General features: G+C 39.1%; 1 protein-coding gene and 1 pseudogene across 2 annotated transcripts in view; one reads left to right on the forward strand and one right to left on the reverse strand.

The window, feature by feature from the left end:
* The window catches only part of LOC148373398 (phosphoribosyl pyrophosphate synthase-associated protein 1), an 18,617-nt gene extending 14,769 nt beyond the window's left edge, over positions 1-3,848 (forward strand). For both annotated transcript variants that reach the window (XM_088354853.1, XM_088354925.1), the window contains one exon: positions 1,848-3,848. In XM_088354853.1, coding sequence (XP_088210979.1) covers positions 1,848-2,006 — 159 coding nt within the window. In that variant the 3' untranslated portion in view covers positions 2,007-3,848. The remainder of the gene's footprint in view (positions 1-1,847) is intronic.
* A 5,357-nt stretch (positions 3,849-9,205) lies between these two features.
* On the reverse strand, positions 9,206-11,359 carry LOC148373399 (ras-related protein Rap-1b pseudogene; annotated as a pseudogene).
* Between the last annotated feature and the right edge of the window lie 14,437 nt (positions 11,360-25,796).

Genomic DNA, 25,796 nt, shown 5'->3' on the forward strand with positions numbered 1-25,796 from the left:
TGCCTGATGGTGTCGATATTCATTTTTTTCTGGTTTGGATGATGGGAAATCTTTTTTGGAAAAATGCTTGGTCAGAAAAACCAAAAGTTCTGAGTCATTCTTTGGCACTTTCATCTCTATAGTAATTTACCTAATTGCTTGTGAAAGATAGTGACCCTGGCAACATTTGTTCTGGGATGGGAGAGTAGAATGTCTTTCTGGGGATAAATGCGTAGTCAACAAAACCGAGAGTGCTGAGTCAGCTTTTTAGGGGCGTTTTTCACATGTAGGGTAACCTACAAATCTGCCTGTGAAAGATGGTGGTGATATCCAGGGATGGGTAGGGTTACTTTAACTTGATTACTTTCAATTACTTTTTGATTACTCCAATACCAAATATGCTAATAAAAGACAAAAGAAACTAAATATGAATAAAATTACTCAATTTTTGTGCGGGCTTGGGGAGTAATGAAATACATGGAACGGCAAAAATGATGTTGGCAAGCTGTGGATTTATTTTCCTTTTGTTTCTGTCGCATTTTATGTTAGTTTTGCCGGAGATCAAAGAGATCAAAGCCAGGAGAGAAAGCTTACCACGTGTTGTGAGTCATAATTTTATTCATACTTAGTTTCTTTTGTCTTTTATTAGCATATTTGGTATTTGAGTAATCCAAAAGTAATTGAAAGTAATCAAGTTAAAGTAACCCTACCCAACCCTGCTGATATCTAAACTCCTTCCTTTTTTTGGTAGACAGACAGGCATATTAAGATCTCAAACGAAATCCCTATGACCACCCTCGCTTTGCTCGCTTGTGATAATTAATGTAATTTGGATGTTTTATTGTTTTTTTTATACTGTGTATTTACACTTAAGTTAGAAACACCTACAATATGTCATTAAAGCGAGTACACCCCTCACATTTCTGCAGAGATTTCATTATAATGTTTAATTGAACAACGAAAGGTAGCCTGTGTAAAGCTAAATAGCAGTGTAAATTTATTTTTACCCTCAAATACTCAAAATATAACTGAGTAAACCCCTGGTAACAAATGTGAGTACAGCCTTAAGTAAAAGATCCTGAAATTCCATATTTTGTGTGACCACCATGATTTTGCAGAACCTCTTTAATCCTCTGGCCATGAATTTCACTAGAGCGTCACAAATTGCCACTGGAATGCTCTTCCACTTCTCCGTGACAGCATGACTGAGCTGAAGGATATTCAAGATATTTTTCTTCTCCATCTTCCGCTTGAGGATGCCCCAAAGGTGTTCTTTAGATCTGGAGACATGCTTGGCGAGTCCATCCCCTTTAGCCTTAGCCCCTTTAGAAAATAATTGGTCATCTTAGAAGTGTATTTGGGGTCATTGTCAGGCTGGAACATTGAACAACTGTGACCCAGTTTCTGGAGGGAATCATTCTCTGCTCTAGTATTTCACAGTACAAATCTGGAGTTTGTGTTTTCCTTATTGAAATGCAACTCCCTAATTCCAGTTGCAATCAAGCAGCCCCAAACCATGACCTTTCCAAGACCATGCTTGACTTTAGGCACGACACAAACATTTTTGTACTCTTAACACCTGGTTGCCCTCACACATGCTTCACGCCATCTGAGCCAAATTAATGAATCTTTGTCTCATCAGACCAGAGGATATTTTTCCAGGAAGCTATGTCCTCTCTTCATTGTGTCAAGGCGTTGTGTCTTCAGTGTTGTTCTATTAAACATTTTCATTAAATCTCTGCAGAAATGTGAGGAGAGTCCTCACTTTTGTGACATTCTGTATAGAGCTGGCCTGCAAACACAGTACAACTTGCGAACAGGTGTCTGTAAGTAGTTACCAATAGTAAGGTTATTTTTTTGTATTTAAGGTGGTGGTGACCAATACAGTTCCGCATGAAGTGCAAAAGCTCCAGTGTCCAAAGATCAAGACCGTGGATGTCAGTATGATCCTGGCTGAGGCCATTCGCCGTATCCACAATGGAGAGTCCATGGCATACCTGTTCCGCAACATCGCCGTTGACGACTAGAGTGAATCCAAGCCTTGTGTCTACGGATCACTGAAGGAAGTTTCGTAACTTTTCTGCTCCTTTCTGCTACTTTCTGGACACGACTTACTGTATGGGTTTGAAAAAAAAACAAGTTTCATGCTTAAAATATGTAAGGCCCTGTCCACCCGTATACAAGAAATTTTCTCCCCATATTTTACACAGCATAAGTTTTTAAACTTTTGCAAGGTTTTCATTTTAACCATGCTGAATTCAGTTCAGTACAGAGCGCATTATTAAATTTCAGCTTTTCAGTATGATTCATAGTTGTAATAAAAAGAGACATTCTTAATGTAGTACTGTTTAGACTAAGGCGTAGTATTATGTTGTTGTTCGTCTAGAATAAGGGTCTCCAACCTTTTTAAAGATGAGAGCTTATTTTTGTTACGCAAAGGGCACCTAATTTTATATGCATATTGAAATAACAACTTATGTTGTAACAATGTTGTTACCAGGGTAATTATTTGGAGTAGTGTTAAATGGACTTATTCAACTACTAGAAATACCACTTTACTGGAAAATCAAAAAGACTGCACTGGTGAGCTATTTTCAGAAATGCTTCGCGGGCACCTCAGCTGTCAGCAGAGGGAACCCTGGTGCCCGCGGGCACCACGTTGGAGACTAGTTTAGAACCTTTTAATTCTTGTCTCACATTGATTAGCTAAGACTTCTATTGGGTAATATGGTTTTCAGCAAGTAAAGCTCATCTTGACCAAATTTGGGGCTTTTGTTTTGCACCATAAATTAGACAATAATTGTCACCTTGGTTATTCTGAGATAGGGAAACGATTCTATTATTCCACCACTGAAAAAAACTAAACCTTAAAATACATTAAATATGTTGACTTTTACAGCATATAGTTTACCACCCCATGTTACAGTGATTTTTTTCAAAAATCACTGAAGTCTCAGTCAGAACCTGTTCATATTGTTATGTTATTTTTGCAGCAACACAGCTACAACAGTTTTCAGTTTTGGAGTTATGTAGTGCTAGCATATAGCATGTATGTCTCTAAATTGGGTTAGCCATGTACTGTAGCTTTACTTTGCAAAGAGTATTTTTGTGCATCAGTATGTACTGTTTGCATTCTTTCAATGCCTTTTAAGTGTTTTCAATATTGGTCCTCAGACCAAAAGACTTGAAAGACTTTTCGTTTTTTAAGCCCTTCGTACTGATAATGTGACATTCCTTTTGAGCCCTGCCTGTGTTTATTCCTAGCATTGCCCAGTCAAGAGGACATTTAAATATGAGAAAATTACAAGAGGGTTCAAATCAGCTGCGTTTAAATGACACTTGCCATTTTTAATGAAACCTGTGCATTTCGCTACGCATTTAGCGAGTCCCGTACCAAAACTCGCATGATTTGTAGACTTGAGCAAAATTAAACGAAAAAGAACCATTGGGTGCCTACACGACATCTTTGATCATGGGAACGGAGTGGCAACTATGTGCAAATATGTAAGTATAGTCTTAGCATACAGGTAACTCGTCATGTTTCCCATTGACCTCTGTATGGATGTTTTGAAAATGTGCACCTTTTGAGTATTAGAAATGATGCCTGGTCTGAATATCGATTGGCTATAGCACTTGGCTCAGGGACTTATAATTTATGAGCAATGCAAAATACTGTTTCTCTGTTCCTGTTGGTTGATTGATGAGATGCTAGCTTTTGCCGTTTGTTGTCATTCTTTTTTGCAATATATGTGATCAACTATACTGTAATTGCATGTGCTGATTCGCAAGGAAGTGTGGTCTTCCCGTTTATGGTCCGCTAACAACCTTAATGTTTGTCTTTGTTAAATTAAATAAACAGTTTGTCATAACTCTGCCTTGTTTATCCAACACTTAATGTGTTTATTACACAATTTTGAAATGTTTTAGAATTATTTACATTTATCACTTCATTTGTAAAGACATGAAATGATTTAGTCTACCAAAACTGTACTTTTCGGTGCTTTCTACTACATTTTTCGTTTCTGGCAATTTTCCTGGTAGTGCGTTTTTGGTTGTTTTACTGGCAGTAAGAAGTAAGCATAAGGAGCCAATATCAGAACATTGCATGCTCTGTTCTATTCATTTTAAAAAAAAAAGAACCTGTTGATAACAGGAGATTTAGGCAAATAATTCTTTTTTTGTTTTTTTCAGCAAATATGTAAATTCTTCTGTCATTTATAGCTCTTGTATTATCATTGCTGGTTGATAAATTTCCTCATTGATTTTGAATATGTTTCTGAATTTGTTCATCTTATTTTGTGTTTTAAGGATGTTGAAATGTTATTACCAGAGGTTTTTCATAAGAAAAACCTCCGCCCAGACTGTCTCTAGCAGCCCCCAAGGAAATTGTGTTTGAGACCCCTGTATGATACCATACAGAAAGCAGCTGTTTCAACAATTCCACAATGACGACGACCTGTCAACAATACAGGAGCGTGGCACATTGTAACATCAGAGTTTGTCAAGAGCATGGCAGATGGTGCTTCCTGTGAAAGCTGGCAGCTTGTTGCACCTTGCAGCTCAATCTTGTGATGATTTGCTGCACATTAGAATATATTTTCCAACACCATAACAGCACGGATTCTTCTTGAAGTCAAGCTGTTAATTACCGTCACAAATAAATTGGAAGTGGGTCTAGAAGTGATTGTTATCCGTCGTATCGAAGAAGAATATTTTAGTTTTTTTTTTGGCAGGACCTGAAATCCAGACTTTATTTCACCACTGCAAAGAACTTGACCTTAATACTCTTCTATGAATCTGTAGACATTTCCAGCATATTGTTTACAACCCCATGTTACAGTCTGATCTAAACATTCAATGAACTCTTAATCAGAACTGATCAATTGCTTTTGCTATCTTACATTTTAAGTTCCAAGGTCCCCATGAAATAGCATTTTCCAATAACAACTTGTGAGGCCCCTTCTCAAGTTTTCTTATTTTCCTCATGCTGAGGTTTTGAGTTTTCCTTGCCTGCATGTTGGTCTAAGATCAGGGGATGTTGTAATTGTAACCCTGTGCAGTCCTTTAAGAAATCATGTGATTAAGGGCTATACAAATAAATGTGACTTGATTCTACGTGACTCAAAACAAAAGAACAAGACGTAGACACTGGGCTTGGTTGAGAATGACTGGAAGAGACTTAATTTCCAAACTGTCTTTTATAATTATTTCATAAGAAGCATGTTCCTCCAAACTCATTTAAGTAACGTGCTACAAATTCTAATGGAAAGTTTTTGGGTCCTTTGTAACGTATACCGTATAATACATGCCGCAAAGTCGAGTAGTTTACGGATCCTTTAACCACATTTGTCGTTGGGACACCACTGAGGACGCAACTCTGGGCAGTTTCTCCACTGTTGATTTTCCTGACCTGCGTTTGGGTCACGGCAAAGTTGGCACCACTCCATTCCTTAAAGTTTTTGGCCCAATTTTTAACCAGTCTATCCTCTGATCCTGCCCCCTTGGACTGTGCCCTGGAGAATGATCTTGTCCATTCCTGATGATTTTGTGACATGACCATGCCACTGAAGTTTTCGCCTGCGCACTGTTGACAACAGTTCTTCTTAGGGTCCAATGTGCCCTCTGATTGTGTTGCGCACCGTCTCTTTTCTCACGACGGGATTTGTAGCTGATGTCTAGAAGTTTCCTGTAGCATCACATCTCCATGGCCTGGATTTTCCTTTCGAATTTGGCTGTGAGAGTCCACGTCTCGCAAGTGTAAAGGAAGACGGACGTAACCAGTGATCTTTGACTCCACTGCTATGTTCTTGTCCCTTCAGATGGGTACAGTGGACGTTGAAGCGCGAAGTAGCGAGGTCCCACTGTAGTTTCTGTCTTAGCAAAAGTCGACTAAATTTACTTAAAAGAAAGAAAATAATAGCAGTTTCCTATCATTCACTCAGCTGAGATATTCTTAAAGTATGATTGGATTGTAATACGGATGTAGGTTTAATTATAATTGGAAAACAATTATCAAAAATGCAAAACATCTGTTAACCAATAAAACTTGTTCCAAGAGAAGTAAGGTACAGTGAAAAAATACACAACAATTCCTGGTGTATTATACCAGTGTGTTTCAACCAGTGTGCCGGGGCACACTAGTGTGCCGCAGGAAATTGCCCAATTTTATTATTTTATGAGTATTTTATTAGTATTTAAATAAAACATTGCTTTCTGCCATTGATCGCCCTACTGTAACCTTCATCCCTACCGGAAGGTGGCAGCATTTACTTTCTCTCTTTTTTTAAAGTAATTCTTGGAACATGAGTCAGAACCGGTACAAATATCTAGTAACCAACAGAAAATAATGAAATAAATGTAATAAAGTAACAATTATAATTTAAATATCTTGATAATCTCCCAAAAAAGATTGAAAAAAGGTTAGAATTTTTGTATTACTAGAAAATCATTTTTACTCATTTTTAGTTTGTTTTCTAAAAAAAGTCAAGTCAAGTCAAGTCATGTTAATTTTTATAGCCCTTAATCACAAAGAGTCTCAAATGCACAGACCACAGATTATTGCAAACCACAAACTATTATCACACCAGCCTGTAATCTAAAACCTACATGAGGGCAAGGAAAAACTCAAAAACCTCAACATGAGGAAAACGGCAAAATTATGACTCACAACACGTGGTAAGCTTTCTCCTGGCTTTGATCTCTTTGATCACCGGCAAAACTAACATAAAACGCGACAATAACAAAATGAAAATAAATCCAAACAGCTTGCCAACATCATTTTTGCCGTTCCGTGTATTCTGTTACTCCCCAAGCCTGCAGAAAGTTTAGATAATTTTATTTATATTTAGTTTATTTTGTCTTTTATTAGCATATTTGATATTGGAGTAATCCAAAAGTAATTGAAAGTATTCAAGTTAAAGTAACCCTACCCAACTTTGTATGGTACATTGTAGGCTAACCTACATACCACATGCACTAGGAAATGGTTTTTCACCTTACCTGGTATGCCACTCCCTTTGTTAGTTGATATTCAGTTAAAGGTAAACAAAGTCCAAGACAATGAACACCATGTAAACCTGCCAGATTTCTGAGTTCTGCGAACATTCAAGCGTTGACAATAATGATTTATACATTTAATTGGAACACTTAGGGCATTAGAGTTCTCAGGAACGCCTATGCTACTGCCATCTCTCATCTCATTAGCTGCATCGCTTATCCTCAGTAGGGTCACGGGGGTGCTGGAGCCCATCCCAGCAATCATCGGGCAGTGGGCAGGGGACACCCTGAACTGGTTGCACACAGGGACAGACAACTCGCTCGCTCATTCACACCTAGGGACAATTTGGACCGGCCTATCCACCTGAAATGCATGTCTTTGGAATGTGGGAGGAAGCTGGAGTGCCCGGAGAAAACCCATGCAAGCACGGGGAGAACATACAAACTCAGCACGGTATGTCCGGTAGCTGGATTTGAACCTGCCCCCTACCTGCCATCTCTTGGGACTAATTTGCACATCTGATATGAGAATGTTGTGTTAACTTGCTTCAAAGTGGGGAGAAAGCTTGGGCTATTTTTAAATGAAGGCAAATTACATGGAAAATACATGAATAGACGTAATTACCCACGTTGTCGACAATCATCAGTTTTATTATTTGACTTTTTTGTATTTATGTTTTATTATAAAGTTCATTTTTTGCATTATGCATTCCCAATGTTTTTTACAATTGCCCTGCAAAATAATATTAGTGGTTACTTAGAATGTTTTTTGAAAAAAATCTAGAAATAACACCAGAACGTTGCAGTATGACCCAATTTTCAGATGGCGCCTGCTGCATGACGAATGTTGACCATGAGAGGGCAATACCGGACAGGTAAGCTTTTGCTTGAAATACTACATGGACGAAATTATTTGCTCATCCTTTCTTGAGCCCAGGAATACATTTTTCAATTAAAAAGATTCTAAGTGTGGCTTCGGTTGAAAATGTTTGGAAAAAAAAAATCTCCGTTTTATGTTTTTTTTTAAGCCTACGTTATCATGTTACCTAAATTGACAGTAATAATATTTTAATTGGGCAGCACGGCGGCGCAGTGGTTAGCGCTTGTGGGGCACAGTTCATGTCATGGGAACCTGTTGTGGGTTCAAATCCAGCTCCAGACTTCCCGTGCTTGCGTGGGTTTCCTCCGGGCACTCCGGTTTCCTCCCACATTCTAAAAACATGCATTTCAGGTGAATTGACCGGTCCAAATTGTCCCTAGGTGTGAATGAGCGAATGAGTTGTCTGTCCCTGTGTGCCCTGCGATTGGCTGGCAACCAGTTCAGGGTGTCCCCTGCCCACTGCCCGGAAATGGCTGGAATGGGCTCCAGCCCCCCCGCAACCCTGATGAGGATAAGCGGTACGGCTGATGAGATGAGATGAATATTTTTATTATCAATTATGGTCATTGTGGCTCTGGATGTAATACAGGTTACTTAATTTGGTTGCAATATTTTTCTGTAAATTTGAATATATACACTCACACACATGATCGTTGGTAGGATGTCAATATATTTCTTCCTAGTATTCAAATCAACGTTTTTTTTACTGAATGAAAGTTTTTGTGCCAGTAGGAGGCACGAAAAAATATACCCTGTCCCTTCAAAATGAGCAAAAATATCTACCGGTACAACAAATGTTTATTTTACTACACACTAGCCTTTTCTGTTTTGTTTTGGTAAAATAGGATATTTTTATTATTATTAAAATAAAGAAAACAAGAGATTTTCTTGATTTGATTACTGTACTTTGCGCAACGGATTATAAGATGGACGCCCTAAAAATAGTTTTTAGTGATCTATTTTTTATATATAAGGTGAACTGGACTATAAACTTAAACTAAAGCTGGTTTCACCACAAAAAAAATAATGAATTCCTTCATAAATGTTTACTGTGCTGTCCTCACTCCAAAGTATTCCATTTAGCGAGTTTGATATCGTGCTATCATGAACGATGGGCAAAAACATGCTGCTGTTGAAGTACTGTGTTTTCTTTTTATTTTCTGTTTATTTATTTTTAGGAACACACAACATGTGAACCAAAAAGAGGGCACTCATGGACCACTCTATATGTTTCTTAAAGGCAGAACAGTGACCTCACACTGGTACAATTGATTGTGAACCAAAGTCTATTTATGTCTATTTGATTTAATAAAGGGGCAGCACGGCGGCGCAGTGATTAGCGCGAGTGCAGCACAGTTCCGAGGTCATGAGATCCAACCTTCCTCTGTGGAGTTTGCATGTTTTCCCCGTGCTTGCAGGGTTTTCCTCTGGGCAATCCGGCTTCCTCCCACATTCCAAAGACATGCATGTCAGGTCCCTGCATGTTAATTGTCCGGTCCAAATTGTCCCAGGGTGTGAATGAGCGAGTAAATTGTCTGTCCCCGTGTGCCCTGCGACTAGCTGCAAACCAGTTCAGGGTGTCCCCTGCCCACTGCCTGAACATAGCTGGGATGGGCTCCAGCACCCCCGTGACCCTACTGAGGATAAGTGGAGCAGATAATGAATGAACGAATGAATGAATGAATGATTTAATAAACACAATTTAAAAACAAAAACAATATTTTGGATGAAAAGCTCTCAAATATTTGACAGAGCCCTGACATTGGATAAAGACAACAAAATAATATAGTTGCATTATGGGTCTTATCAGCGCCCCTTCATCATTATTGAAATGTAACAAGCATGTTTGTACAGTTAACGTTTTAACCACAAGAAGGCACTATTCTTTTTCGCAAAGGCAGAACAGTTACGTCACACTGGTACAAATGATTGTGAACCAAACATTATTTGTGTCCATTTGATCTAACAAAAAACGAAAAACAAAAAACAAAAAAAAACAATATATTGGATGAAAAGCTCTCAAATATATGACCGAGCCCTAAACAACAACAAAATAAGACAGAAAAAATACCATCTTTGCAGTTTGGGTCTTATGAGAGCCCCTTCAACATTATTGAAATGTAACAAGCATGTTTGTACAGTTAACATGTTACCAAAAGAGGGCATTTGAAGACCACTCCATATGTCTCTCAAAGGCAGAACAGTTACCATTGAATTAAATTGAATATGCAGTATCATTTAATTAGAACCATTCATTTCCAATTGTATTCAACGTAGTTTCTGGTATATAAGGCACACTTTCAGATTTCTGGCCAATTTGGAGGTTTTTTTGGTGCTCTTTACTCCGGAATTGTAGATTACAATGGAAAATGTATTAGATTTCATCTCATCATCATACTACTTTTAATCACTTTGCCACGTTGCACACCATTGTTATGGAGCAATGTAAAAAAGCGTTCATCCAGAGCAGCGTTTTACAACATGGTCCAGTTAGTAAAAATAGAGTGATGGTGAAATCCAATCTAATGCCTTTTCCTATGTTATCTAGATCCCTACCTGTCTGGCGATTGGACTCTTTATCATTATCATTATTGTTATCATTACTAATGTCATTAGGGGGCCGGGCCGCAAGAATATAGTCAGACATAAGACCGGTCGGTGGTACAGAAGTTATCGACCACTGCAGGAACCTGCCTTTCAACAAAGTCGCTATACATTTTTATCTTGTATACAGTACAGTTCAATCGAAATTCACATTGGTGTCCATAAATCAGGAAAGGAGGCAGCTATTTGCCTTGTTCATTTTTGGCATCTTGTTCTCTTTGGGAAAAGTTTCCCTTCTGTTGCAAAGGGTCGGTCCAAGGAAGCCAGGCAGGTTGGCTTGCTGCAGAAGCTCCCGGAAAACCTGGAGGACATTAATGTTATCTTTGGCCGATGCTTCCACGAAGCTGTTGTTCCAATCCAGCTCCACCGTAGAGAACACCTCCTTGCTCCACACTCGCCGCTCGTGCTGACAGTCGATCTTGTTTCCTATCACCACGATCGGCGCGCAATTGTCCTCTTTGACCTCCAGGATCTCATCCCTTAGACGTTTGACTGCCTCCAGGGATGCCGGGTCATCCACAGCGTAGACCAGGGCAAAGGCGTCGCTGTTCTGGATGGAGAGCCTTCTCATAGCTGGGAAGGAGTAGCTGCCGCTAGTGTCCATGATATTGATCTTGATTTTGACACCCCCGACTTCGTACTCGGTCCTGTGGAGCTCCTCCACTGTGCGGCGGTGCTTGGGCTCAAAAGTGTCCTTCAAGAAGCGCTGGATGAGGGCTGTCTTCCCCACGCCTGCCGCTCCCAGGAAAACCAGTCGCACATGCGTCCGTTTGCTTTCCTCAACAGACATCGTTAATTGAACTCGTACTCTAGTAAAATGAGTTGCCTGATTTCTTTTCTATCAAGCATAGAATATATTGCTTTAAGTAAAACACGACTTGCAAGAGTGGAGTGTGTGAAGCCAGAGGATCTAAGCCCTCTATTTGGCTTCACACACACACACACGCCTCCTCTGTCTTCCAACCAATCATGAGTCATCTTGACATGTGATTTCATACATCTTGTGTGATTTATACTAAGGGCACATTGTTTTGCCGCAAATTTATATTTGTGGCTTATTCCCTGTTACAGGTAATAGCTTCATTTGGAACATTTTTCCAGCTTTCTATTTTTTATCTGACAAGGGCTGCAACTATTAGACGTTGTTGACAAAACCAACAATAGAAATAGTCAACAATGAATTTCATTGTCGACTATCGTCCCCAGACACGTTTTTCCAACAAGCTGAGGCATCTGCTGAGAGTCGCTCATTGCATCTCTGTTTTGGCAGTACCATACAGAAAGGGCAGCACGGACCACAGACTATTGCAAACTACAGACTATTATTAAACCATCCCCTGATCTAAAACATACATAATAAATCTATCCCTCAGCATGAGGAAAATGAAGAAACCTTGAGAAAGAACCACACATGAGGTAATCCCCCTTCCAGGTTGACTTGAATTTTACTGAGGATAGTCAGACTCCATTTCGTTCAACTGCCCAACGTGATTTTCTTCTTTAAATGTTTGTGTAACACCAATGTATTGCCATGCGCAAGGTCTACTTTGCAAACTTTGCATGTATTCTATTTATTTGCAGTATCCAAGCAAACATGCTCCAAAACTTAAAACGGTTTAGTACACGTAGTTGACATCAAAGCCGTCGACTTTGCGATTAAGGGCTATGCAAATAAACATGACTTGACTTGGCTTGTAATGTACATTTTATACGTAATTGATATCAAAATGCATGCAGTCTGAAGAACAAGTTGTTAAGATGTTAAAAGCAACAAATTTCACTTGTTAAAAGCATTGGATAGCAAACGGTTTTGGAATCGTTAAATAACTTTGTTGCAGACATTGCAGCTGACCACTGAATATACTTCACAAAATGCACATATTTTATTTACTGTTCCACTGTTCCTAATGATTCGGTTCTTGGTTTTTAAAGATTTAAAAAAATGTTTACCTAATATCAATTTATTATTTATTTGCCTGTCTCTAGAACTAGTCGGACGTTTCTTATTGATTTATATATCTACTGACATACTACTAACATATTTTGATCAAAAACACTTCTTTTCAGGAGAGTGAAAACAAGTACATTATTCCTGGTGTATGATACAGTCATGAATCAAGATCATCTTAGGGGCCAAAGAAAACCTTCTTGGGTGGGGCTGCGGGCCTTTACTGTGACATATGTGCTGTAGAGATTGCTTGTTCAACACTTACAAGGATAACAGTTTATTTGAACCCTTTGCTCTGAAACAAATCATGAAAAAACCTTTGTGTGATCACCATTGTTGGAAACTACAATAATGTTTAGTTTCATACGGTTCATCTACCACTCTCCGTGTTTTCATTTCATACTGACACCTCTGGCCTAAAGAAGAACTGTAGCCTTGGGATCACTCATCTTCACAATTATCTAGATTTTTGTGGAAAATGAATGATGCATGAATATTGATACAATTTCAAACTTAACAATACACCATCAACTCAATTTTTATAACAATAGTGACTATCATATGTACAAAAGGTTCCTCCAGATCTGAATATTACTCGTTATCGACATCCTCCATCACTGGTCATCAGCTTTGACACAACTAGAAGTCTGATGCAAAATTAGTGACAGCCCCATATATGCTCGGGTATAACTTCAAATTTCTTTCAGAAAAGGATCTGTCATTGGTATCATAGCAACAGGTGGCACATTCTTACACTTGAGTAGCATTTCTGAATGAAACGCTTAATAATTTCCCCATTGAGTTTTGCACTCTAGATTTGCTTAAAGGTCATCCTGTGAACACCAATTCAAATTGATAAAGCCCAAGTAATCAATAGTTTTGAAAGGCCGAAATGTATTTGATTCTTCTTCATTTTTTTTCCAGTGCTGTTTTTTTCTCAATTTACGAATGATTTTTTTAGATTATTTACGATATGTTCTGAATTATTATTGGTTCCGCATCACAAAAGGTCCAGTTACAACTTTAAGGAAAAAGACATAGTAAACTAAAAAAATATATATAATAGATCAAGAAAAATAAAACCTAAAATGAGAAGAACTATTTGCAAACAACATTTTTATTTTGGAATTAAAGACTTCATCATTGCAATCTATGAAGTGTGGGACGATGCTTTACACCAGAAAACAACAACAATGACCGGATGACAAAATGGCTGCATCTGAGTGAGCTAAGGAGGCTTCTCCTGCGACTGGTAACCAAGGAAACCAGTGCTATCCATTTCATGTAGGGGATCAAACCCCTTCCCCCCAAAAACGGCCTGGCGAGCAATGGTTGCCAAAAAAACATCCTAGAGAGGGATGGATGCTGCAAGTTTGTACTTGCCCAGGACACACCACAGGAAATGGTGCCTAGGCGACCTTCATGGTTGAGGGATCCGTGAACTGTGAACATGACACATAGTGGGTAAATACTAATACTACTTCATATTTGGGAAAAAAAAGACATTAACATGGAAATATTTTCCTTTCAGAGAAACAAAATTGTATTTTGGGTATAAAAACTCTTTTGTGGAGCCCTTATAAGGAAGGTACCTGGCTGAAATGTCACCCCCAACAAATAATTGGGTTGACAATCACAAGGTATTTAGTGACACTTTTTTCATATACTGTGCAGTTCCATCCATCTGTCCATCCATCCATCCATTATCTGCACCACCTATCCTCAGTAGGGTCGCGGGGATGCTGGAGCCCATCCCAGGCATCTTCAGGCAGTGGGAAGGGGACACACTGAAGCAACTGCCAGCCTGTCGCAGGGCACACAGAAACATACAACTCAGTCGATCAATAATACCTAGGGACAATCATAGAAATATAAAATCGTGTATATTTAATGGTGATATTTATTCAGTGTAAAAGTTATTTCTCATTTAACTTCAACATTTTGGGATTACATTTTTCAAAATGACTTATTTTCCCCTCAATGAATATTATTAATACAATTAGTAATTAACGTAATAGTGCGCTGACCATCTACCAAAACATTGAGGCATGCAATTCTCTTTCCTCATTGCAGAGGGTGATAATGAGACTAAGGATTTTGATTTGGCCAAATAAGAGAATTAGGGATAGTATTAGAAAGCTAACAGTAATTCAAGCCATCCAGTCATTTTTTTTGCTCACTGCATGATTTTATTTTCATAATTGAAGGTTACCTATCTATTGATGCTTTTATTTAAAAGGAGTAGCCTATATACTTAATTTATAAGTCAAATAAGATGACAAAACTTGTTTTTAGAAGCAACAATTTAAATAGTGCTTTTTTTCCCTGCCAATCAAATAATGATTAAAATTGAAGTTGATTTATTTGTAAATTTGAGTGTGCCTGTCACAAGGAATCAGACAGAACCAAATGCAGGACACAAGGGGACCGAATACAATGGATGTGATCAAACCCTACTCGGGGGACGTTTATTCAAAAGCAACCAAATGACTTTCCTGGCGAGAAAGGGGTGTGGGACCAGACCTCCAGAGATGTAGAGAGGGAGGTGTGTAAGGGAAAATAGAAAAGGGGACTTGGGGTGAAAAAAATCTTGAAGGGGAGATTTCAGAGTACCTTTAAAAGGATGGCTTTAGTGGACGATCATGGGATAAAGATGAAACCGCTAAAGGTGGTTGGAGTGTCAGGTCTTGGAGCAGGTGAACTTGAAAAAAGTAGGGAATTAAAAAAAAGGGTCGTGGGAGGAATCAAACAAATTAGCAACATGAAATGGGATCCCGGGGTATTTCTAACAGAGGTGGCCAATTGTCTGATTGAAAACACCTAGGGAGACTAAAAGTGAGGGGGACTGGAAAATACTGTAATGCTGCCATCTTTTGGTAAAAAGAGGGACTACCAGCACCAAACAATGACTGTGCTTTACCAGACACTAACCTCACCGCACGTTACAGTACTATTGATATTCAAGTTGGTATTGTATAATATATAAGTATTAATAAGCATGACATCAGTTTGCATTGCTACGCAGATGACACTCAGCTATATCTTCCAATGGAGGAATCTGCCACACTAAACTGTGGAAATTTGGAGGCCTGCCTCACTGAGAAAAAGAATGGATGCCAATCAACTTCTTGCACCTTACTCTGAAAAGACCGAAATGTGAGTTATTGGTCCATCTAAATGCCGTGACTCGTTCTCAAAAACTGCTCTGAACTTTGACAAATGTAATATCACCTAGAGTGACTCAGTCAAAAATTTAGATGTCATACTTGACCCCAATCTGTCCTTTCAAACATACGTTAAGAAAATTACTAGAACAGCTTTTTTCCATCTTCGCAATATTGCTAAAATTCGCACTATGCTGTCTCAGTCGGATGCGGAGATTATAATTCATGCGTTTGTTACCTCCTGTCTCGATTACTGTAATGCACTGCTCTCCAGTGTCCCGAAGTCCAAAATCAAGGTTTCTTCATTTTCCTCATGTTGAGGTTTTTGAGTTTTTCCTTGCCCTTATGTAGGTTTTAGATTAGGGGATGGTGTACTAATAGTCTGTGCTTTGCAATAATCTGTGGTCTGTGCAGCCCTTTGAGGCTCTTTGTGATTAAGGGATTTACAAATAAACAGGACTTGACATTGTGAATGCTGTCCACACTTATTGACTTTGTGATGGTGAACTAAAGCCTTTCTATCTCTGAATATTCAGTATGATTGATCACTCCAAGAAAGGCTTTAGCTTTTTAGATTTATAACGCAGACCAGATAGGTAGATAGATAGATAGATAGATAGATAGATAGATAGATAGATAGATAGATAGATAGATAGATAGATAGATAGATAGATAGATAGATAGATAGATAGATAGATAGATAGATAGATGGATACTTTATTCATCCCTGTAGGGAAATTCACATTTCCAGCTGTATCTTCATGTTGAAAAAATACAAATTAACCTTCACTAAAAATCCCTCAGTGCTTTGCAGTATAAAAATATCCCTGATGAGGGAAGCTTCATTTGCGCATATGCAATCAGATTACTTAAATGCTTACACACCCACGAGTAATTGGAAAATGAAAGGACCATCCCCACAATTTCAATCAGTAATAAGACCCTAATTGGTTTACTCTGCATGGTTACGTGGCTTTAAATAATGGGAATCCTGGCAAAAGTCTGCTTCTAATCAGATTACCTGGATGTAAACATGCCGACTGTTGTCAAGTTCAGAGGAGTGTGAAATATACTAAGATTGTAATTTTCTCAAGCAGGAGTTTCTTAAAGGTCAAAGTAACGACCACAGTTGTGCTGGGAACAAGAAGGTCATCCTCTCCAATCACGAAACTGCGGCGGTAAAGGCCTTGTCTGTTTGGCAGTTTGTCATCCCACCGTATGGAGTTGGATTCTAGAAATACGTTACAGGCTTCAGAAACAAAACTTGATATACTGTATGGCTTCATTGATGTTACTTTGGATGATGATAAAGTCTGCTATCCCTGGAAGACACTGCACCAAAAAATCCATCTGCAGTTTTTAACAATATCTTCTATACTTTAAACCTTCTATGCAGCAGATAGCAGTGGACGTGACATTACACTTGTAGTTTTAACCTTTAAGCTGACGATTTATCTTCACAACGAGCAGGCCCTCAAATGATCTTCCTTGGCTCCCTGAAGCATTAAGATGGCTACCTCTCTCAGTGAAAGACATCCTTCAGAGCTCAATTTCAGAGCCAGACCAAAAGAAGTTCCAATCAACAAGGTACACCAAAATAGGGTTATAATTTTGCTCTATTGTAAGATTAGATCGCAGATTTGCCCGATGCTGTAGCAGTCAGATGCTGAGAATTTAATTCATGCGTTTATTACTTCTCAGGTTGATTACTGTAAAGTATTTCTCTTTGGTCTCCCAGTGTGTTGTATCAATATTTTGCAGCTGGTTCAAAATGTGGCAGCGAGACTGTTGACTAAGACAAGAAAGTTTGACTCTATCATTCCTTTATTAGCTAACTTTCTCTGGCTTCTGGTCCCCTTAAGATGTGACTTTAAGGTTCTCTTACTAACATACCAATGTTTGCATGGACTGGCCCCCTCTTATCTCTTGTATTTGATTCTCCCCTATGTTCCTGCATGAAGACTTAGACAAGTCTGGTCCACTTATGACTCCAAGAGCCAAGAAGAAATCTGCAGGCTTGAGAGCGTTGTCCATCCTGGCCCCGGTGCTGTGATATGCTTTGCCTCTGGAGATAAGATCTGCAACCTCAGTAGAAGTTTTTAAATCTAGACTTAAGACCCACTTCTTCTCTATAGCTTATGATTGATGCCCACCTCATACTTTTCTTCCCCTGTCCTTTCTGGCTGCCCGTCTGGTGATGAAATAAAGGAGAAGGACGTATCGAGTTGAGTCAGTGGACCAGCGCCTGGACCTAAAGCATGTCATCCTCTGCATCGACCAGCCGGTAGAGATGGGAAGCTGAGTCGTTGCTGACAAGGATTTTTTGGACAATTTAATAGCTTCAAGGTTTTGTTGCTGTCAGGGACTTTTTTGAGCAATCTTACAGGCTTGAGGCGGTATTGCTGTCATGGACTTAGTTGACAATTTTTGTCAACGTATTGTGTTATGTTTTTCTTATGTATGTTCACTATGTTTTGTCTATTGTTACAGAATACAAATTCTTTTGCAGCCTGGTCATCCTGAGAGGGGAGTTACCACTTGTTAGGCTCCTTCTCAAGCTTTCTTATTTTCTCATGTTAAGGTTTTGAGTTTTTCCTTGCCCGCATACTGGTTTAAGATCAGGGTATGGTGCAATTGTGGCCTGTGCGGTCCTTTGAGACATTTTGTGATCAAGGTCTATACAAAACAACACGACTTGACTTGATCATTTTGAAAAGGTGGGAATCACAACTAACCCAGATCAGTAGTTGTACTAGTAATAACAATGTGCTTGTAGCTAACTTGTCCAAGGTAACTCACTAACTTACTTGGGTTGAAATAACCAGAGTTTCTTTGAGTGTAATTTATAAAGTGCATGGCAACCAGGACAAATATGCAATAATTTGAATGTCAACTTTAAGAACAAGGGTATCTGTATTGTGCTCATTCATGTCTGTACTGGAAAAGTTTCACGAGAGACGAACACATATTTGAGACCTGGTGCTCAATTTCTTGTCCTTTTCCTGACAAGATTGGTCCAACCAAGCATACCTAAAAAATAAAAACAACACATTACATAAGCCTTCTGTGTGGGTATGTTTTGTTTATCCCTCTCTCCTTCTTTATCTCCCTCCCTGTCCCTCTATCCCTTTCCTTTCATACAAGGTTAATATCTTTAGTTGGATTTTTTTTTTCATATCTTGGTTGAATGGATAAAGTGCAGGACAATCACTTCTCACAGTATAGTACATCAAAACTGCTTTGAGACCTTGAATGGACATTGAAACATAATTTGATGTAAAGTGGGCGATTTTCAGTGTTCAGTATGATGAAGATATATTGTACACTTAGTCAACACTTAAAGATTATTATCGTAGTGTACTTACCATGGGACAATTATAACCATTCAGTGCAACCTCTTTTAACTAAGAAAAAAAGTCAGTTTTTGATTATTTTTACCCATCAAAAGTTTTACAAACTACAGAATAATAGGTTGATGTAAAAAATTAAATAATGTAGGAGGGATGACGACATTTGATTGTTGGTTTACGTAAGTTCTTGTCTTGATTTATAACCAACTGAAGTCAATGACCAATAACCGTTTGGTGGACCTGTTATTTTGGAATTAGTCAGGAAAAAGTTGATGAAAATGCAAAACACGTGGCTGGTGCTTGTCTTTTGCTGTGGAGCGATGTTTGCTGAATTTTGCAAGCTAACAGCAACAGAAGATGAGTATAACAGATCATATTTGGAAATGTATGTCTTATTTTCTTGATACTTCATTCAAAGTCAGGACCAAATTATTTATGATTAGGGATTAGTACATTTGTTATTATTATTATTAAGGTCAGGATACAACATAGATGTTCTACTGACCTTTTTTTCTGGTTTATAAATAAGGCAATGTTGATCTTATTCTTGCATTGGCTTTGTAAACGTCCCTTTCAACAAATCCTACAAGTGTACTAATACCTGTATGTTGAGCTCTTTCTCTCACTAATTCAGTTTTTTTGTCCATCCACCTTGTATACCAGTATTCACACATAATGAGATGGCACATGCAGGCTGTGCACACAATTGTTTTCAAATCTCCTTCCTCTCTTGCTAGGCTTTGGTGTAGGGAACATCCAGTCCAGGTAATAAGAGGTGTGGCTGTTCTAAGGCAATATTTGGATCTCCTCTAATTACATTACTCAAGCATGCTGTCCTTGCTTGAGAAGACATTTGGAGTGACCTGAATGCTTATTATTTGAGGTAGAACAAAATATAAATTTTACAATTGTGTGGTCTTTATATCCAATATGGGAACTTGCATTTATTACAATGAATGTAAGGGCATCTATAAAACACAATGTTTGCATTGGAATGTTTACATCAGTGCTTTTCAACGCTAAACATGCATACAAGACTGTGTAGAATATATACTGTAAATCAGGCCAATTGTATTAGAAAATGAGTATTGTATAGAAAAATAGGTTATTCATTGATTTTTTTGAGAATGTTTCTAATCTTGTTGCAAAAATATTCTCGATGGTTCTTATCAATGACAATAAGTACAATTTTAATTCTGTTCAGTTTTTCTGCTCATTTGTGGTCTCTGTGACTAAGGAAGTGTTACAGGTTATTCATTTTGGTTGATAGGTTAGCTGCAACATGGGATTTTTCTACATTTTTCAAATGGTACCATATTTTCTCTTGTTCAGAAGAAAATACTTAAAATGAGCAATAATTATCTGCTAGTGGAATAAAAGATTTTTTACCAGATTCCAATTTTTTCCTGTACTTTTGTTTAAATTATTTCTTACATTTTTGGAAAATAATAATTAACAAACTTATGTTCAAGGGTTTACCTAATGTGATTTATGACATTATTTTGGAGAAGGGGGGGCGGGGCAGTTTGCCTCTGCCAGAATCCAGGCTCGAATCTGTAAGAGGGGGCTGAACTGCACAGGTGTTTTTGCAAATATAAAATAGAGCATCATGCGACCCACTAAAAATGGTCTCATGACACACAAGTGTGACCCTGCACACTGGTTGAAAAACAGTAATTGAGAGACTTAATAATTGAGAGACTTACCCCGAGACAAAGTCTTTACCGACTGAGAGTATATGACTGTAACTATCAACTATTTATTTACAAATTAAAAACAAAGATCACAGAATTGAAGTTGAATGAATAGTCTTCATTATCATTTTACAAAACTATAACAATTTTGGGGGCTTCTCCTTTAGGTACAAAAAAGCGATTTAGAGAGCAGCTGGCAAGCTGCATGCTAGCATCTGGTATCCAAGTTGCCTTGATGATTAAAATACAACTGTCCCCAATGTAGAGGTTTCCTGTAAGTTGTAACTCAGGGTAATCTGTTTAATAGGTAATGGGTCTGGTGTTGGTGAGACACAGGCTCGGCGGGGGTTGCTTAAGAGAGTTCTTAGTCTAGCTGTTGCAGTAGGCCTACCGGTTGCCTTCTTCCCCCCACGCCGCCTCAGTCGCTTCTCGGATGCAATACCAATCCCCAGAGCACTTACTGGTGATCACTAATTCTTTGCGCTCTTCTGACTTTTAAAGTCATATTTAATTGAGGGATTTATATTCAATGTAAAGAGCCACTTAAATACTAGCTTAGCTGCAGCCATGCTGCATGGTTTTTGTTGGGGGGGATGATGGACACATTGACTTGTGCGCCCGCCACGCTGTGTGACTGACAGCATACACAGTCCAACAGCCTATCATAGTCGCACACACAGACAGTCACGCCCACCCAACACACAAATCCCTCCCTAACCTGACCCTGTGATAGCATTTGCTGTGTGCGGTCAGCTCACAACACAAAGCACGATATGTTTATATCATCGAAAATAATGACAATTGAATTCAATTGCAGGAAACTTGTAATAGCCAAAGTGAAGTTTCACATGACAGTAATGTTATATGCATGTCATTACTATCAACCCCTCATGAAAATCTTTTGCAAGAGTTGTTTTTTGTTTCATTGTCAAATGCCAACATGGTCTGTTATGACTGCGAGTCGAAGCTGCATAAGCCCGTGACCTTCTATTCCTGTTTTATGTGAGCAGTGAATACCAATTCAGCCAGCTCGCAATTAGCATAAAATAAGCCCGCGGGTGAACGATAAAAAGAGCGAAAGCAAGTTTGACTTGCAATATTCTTACATGTACATGACCTTCTCCCACTTGTTTGGGCTTATCATACTCGCACAAATATTCCACTGAAATGGGCTAAAGCTTTGCATGTTGCAGTATTTAGATAATTGGGTGTTCTTTACGGAAGTAAAATGAATGGATCCAAAGCATTTTTGCTTACATTAGGATGAGAAATCTTTTTTTTCCTGTCTCACAATAAACAAGACTTGACTTTCTTGTTTTTGCCAGATGTTTTCTTCTAGAAATAGAATTTTGAAAGAGATTCGCAGAATGATCTGGCCAACAGGACAGTGGCCATCTGCATGGACAAAATCACTAGTAATTATGCTACCAAAGAATGTAAACCTTCAACTATGCTCCAACAACGGAACCATCGGTCTCATCAGCCATGCAAGTAAAGTTATGCTTAAGATCCTAATGAACAGACTGTAACCACAAGCTGTAAACATCCTAGCTAAACAGGCAGGTTACAGGGCGGGAAGGAGCACCACAGAACAGATTTTTAATATACACATCCCACTAAGAAGTTTCAACAACACCAGAGAATCCTCTATCACATTTTTGTTGATTTCAGGAAGGTGGAACAACATGAAGGTACAGTCAGTATTAAGAGACACACATCACTAACATATGTTTTGCTGATGATGTTGCCGGATTGGCAGAAGACAAACAGGAACTCAGAGATCTAGTCAAAGCATCAAAACAGTATGGGATGAAAATCAGCACCCAATAAACAAAAGTAATGACCAAAATTCCCACGGTATCACCACAAACAGAACCTGTCACCAAATTTAAATATATAGGAGCTGTCATATCAGAAGAGCGATCTGAACCAGAAATGATGGCCAGGATAGTTCCAACCACAGCCGTACTGCCAGACATATAAACCCATCTGGAGGGACAAGAACATAGCAGTAAATAAAAATAAATCAAATAAAAAATCTGACTCATGCAAGCGCAGGTTACCTCTTTCTTCCTTTAAACTTGCGAGACATGGACTCTCACAGCAAAACTAGAAGGGAAAATCCAGGCCATGTAAATGCGATGCTACAGAAAACCTCTAGGCAACAGCTATTTAACCCATGTGACAAACAAAACGATGCACAACACCATTAGAGGGCACACTGGACCCTACAAATAACTTTTGTCAACTGTGCGCAGACAGAAGCTTCAGTGGTATAGTCTGGTCACAAGAACATCAGGACTGACCAAGATAATTCTCCAGGGTACAGTCCAAGAGGGGCATGAGGAGGAAAATCTAAAAAGATCTGGGCCAAAAACAATAAGGAATGGACTGGTTCCAACTTTGCCATGACCCAAGAGCAGGGCAGGGACCGCCAACAGTAAAGAAGGCTGTCCAGAGTTGCATCCTCATTCTTCCTGACAACTAATATTGTTAGGGGATCCATGAACTATTATGAGTGCCCGGATGCCTTTCAAACCCTAGACAACATATCTCATTATTCATCATTTTATAATGCAAACAGCAAATCAATGACTTATTTTTTATTAGGCCTCATTTTTTTTCAGTTCACCATGGCTACCGTGTCTTTGACAATTTCCAATCTCTTATTCAAAGGCGGTCTGGTCAATTAATTGATAGATAGATAGATACTTTATTCATCCCCGAAGGGAAATTCACAATTGCACTCTTTTTGTCAAGTTTGGACCGCAAATTTCACCTTATTATCATTCATGAGCAAAGCAACTGTGGCTATAATGTCCCCCTAATAAAAGGGGCGAGGGGAGTTTAGATATGACCACCATACTTAACAGGCAGTCGGTTAAAAATGTCAAAGAAGCTGACTCATCACCTTTGGTTTTGTGGATTTAGCGTTTTTCCCCAGAAAGATGGTGTTAGGAATGTCATGCTTCAGGGCTGCATGAGTGCAACTGGAGTTGGGTAGTTGCATTTTATTGAGGAAACCCTGCACTCAAGCATGTACTGTGAAATACTGGAACATGGAATGATCCCCTCCCTTCAGAAACTGGGTTGCAGGGCAATATCATGGCCTGACAATGACCCAAAATTCCCAAATACACCTCTTAGATAAGGGGCAGCACGGCGACGCAGTGGTTAGCGCATGTGCGGCACAGTTCATGTCTTGGGAACCTCCTGCGTGGATTCAAATCCAGCTCCAGACTTCCTGTGCGGAGTTTGTATGTTCTCCCCGTGCTTGCATGGGTTTCCTCCGGGCACTCCGGTTTCCTCCCACATTCCAAAAACATGCATTTCAGGTGAATTGGCCTGTCCAGAATTGTCCCTAGGTGTGAATGAGCGAGTGAGTTGTCTGTCCCCGTGTGCTCTGCGATTGGCTGGCAACCAGTTCAGGGTGTCCCCTGCCCACTGCCCGATGTTTGCTGGGATGGGCTCCAGCACCCCCGCGACCCTGCTGAGGATAAGCGGTGTAGCTAATGAGATGAGATGCGATGAGACCTCTTAGATGACCGCAACTTTTTCTAAAGGGGCTAAGAGAAAAGGGGGTGGACTGGCCAAGCATGTCTCCAAATCCAAACCCAATACAACATCTTTGGGGCATCCTCAAGTGGAAGGCGGAGAAGCACAAGATCTCAAATATCCACCAGCTCTGTCATGTAGGAGTGGAAGAGAATTCCATTGGCAATTTGTGAAGCTATGGTAAAATCCATGGCCAGGAAGATTAAAGTGGTTCTACAAAATCATAGTAGCCAAACAAAATATTGAACTTCAGGAACTTTTACTTGAGAGTGAACTCACTTTTTTTACCCGGCGTTTAGCTACTAACGCCTATATATTGAGTATTTTGAGGGGAAAAATAAATTTACACTGCCATATTTACACAGACTACCTATCATTGTGTCAAAGCGATGTTTCTTCACTTTTGTTCGATTAAACATGATTTAATATCTGCAGAAATGTGAGGGGTCTACTCACTTTTGTGACATACTGTATAATGAGGTGAAACAGTTTCCATTAATACAGGTAATGACAGGAGCCTCGTTAGAAGAAGTTAGACATCTTTGATAGCCAGAGATCTTAATTGTTTGTAGTTGACTAAATGCTTATTTTCCATTCTGATTTTGGAAACAAATTCTTTAAAAATCAAGAAATGTGATCTGTTTTTTTTTCACATTCTGTCTCCCATGATGTTTACCCATGTTGACAATTACATCCCTTTCTAATCTTTTTAAGTAGGAAATCTTGCACAATTAGTAGTCAACTAAATACATATTTGCCCCACTGTAAATAAAAAAAAATGCCCAAAAAGTAAGCTCAGGCTTTTTTGGTTTTGCTGACACAGCATTCTTTTCTAGAAATTCACTAAATATTAACAACATATTTTAAAGTATGTCAGATGAGTTATCCCAGATGTGAAAACTGCCCAGAAATGCTGACTTTGGCATTTTTTATTTTTCCTGACTTAGCAGCTTACCCAGAAGGGCATTTTACTCTATCAGTCCACAACAAATTCATCCCGTTCAGGTAGCTGGATTTGAACCCACACAGGAGGTTCCCAAGACCTTAGAACTCTGCCACACACACGCTAACCACTGCCCCACCGTGCAGTGCATTTCTCACTCGTGGTACCAGAAACACTGATTTGCATAGTGCATCTGATAGGTTAAACAGTCCACTCCACTTCTTCAATATTGAATGTTAGAGAGTGGAGACAGCAGAACGTCTTCAAACAAATACTATTCAAGCTGTTACATACGTATATATATTGTATTGTATTTATTTATTCAGCCAGTATAAAGCATAAACATGATATACACAGGAAATCATTTGCATCGCCTTCTCATACAGGCAGTCGCACTCATGCCTTCGGTGCCGAGTTTTTAGACCCAACTGCTGTGTTGGGAGTCATTAGGTGACCAAACCCCCCAATTCCAACCCTTAATGCCAAGCACTGAGCAGGGAGGCAATGAGTACCAATTGTGTAAATATGATTCAGCCGAGGCTTGAACCAGCAACCTCCCAGTCTCGGAGCGGGCGCCCTACCATCCAGGCTACCGAGCTGGTTATTGAACTGTAACGTTATTGACGCACAGGGGAAGAAAGGGAGAAATATTTTAACCAATCAGAATGCAATTGAGTTACGGG

Source organism: Urocampus carinirostris, chromosome 1 (genome assembly GCF_059441175.1).
Source record: "Urocampus carinirostris isolate Australia breed hairy pipefish chromosome 1, RoL_Ucar_1.0, whole genome shotgun sequence".
Classification (NCBI taxonomy): domain Eukaryota; kingdom Metazoa; phylum Chordata; class Actinopteri; order Syngnathiformes; family Syngnathidae; genus Urocampus; species Urocampus carinirostris.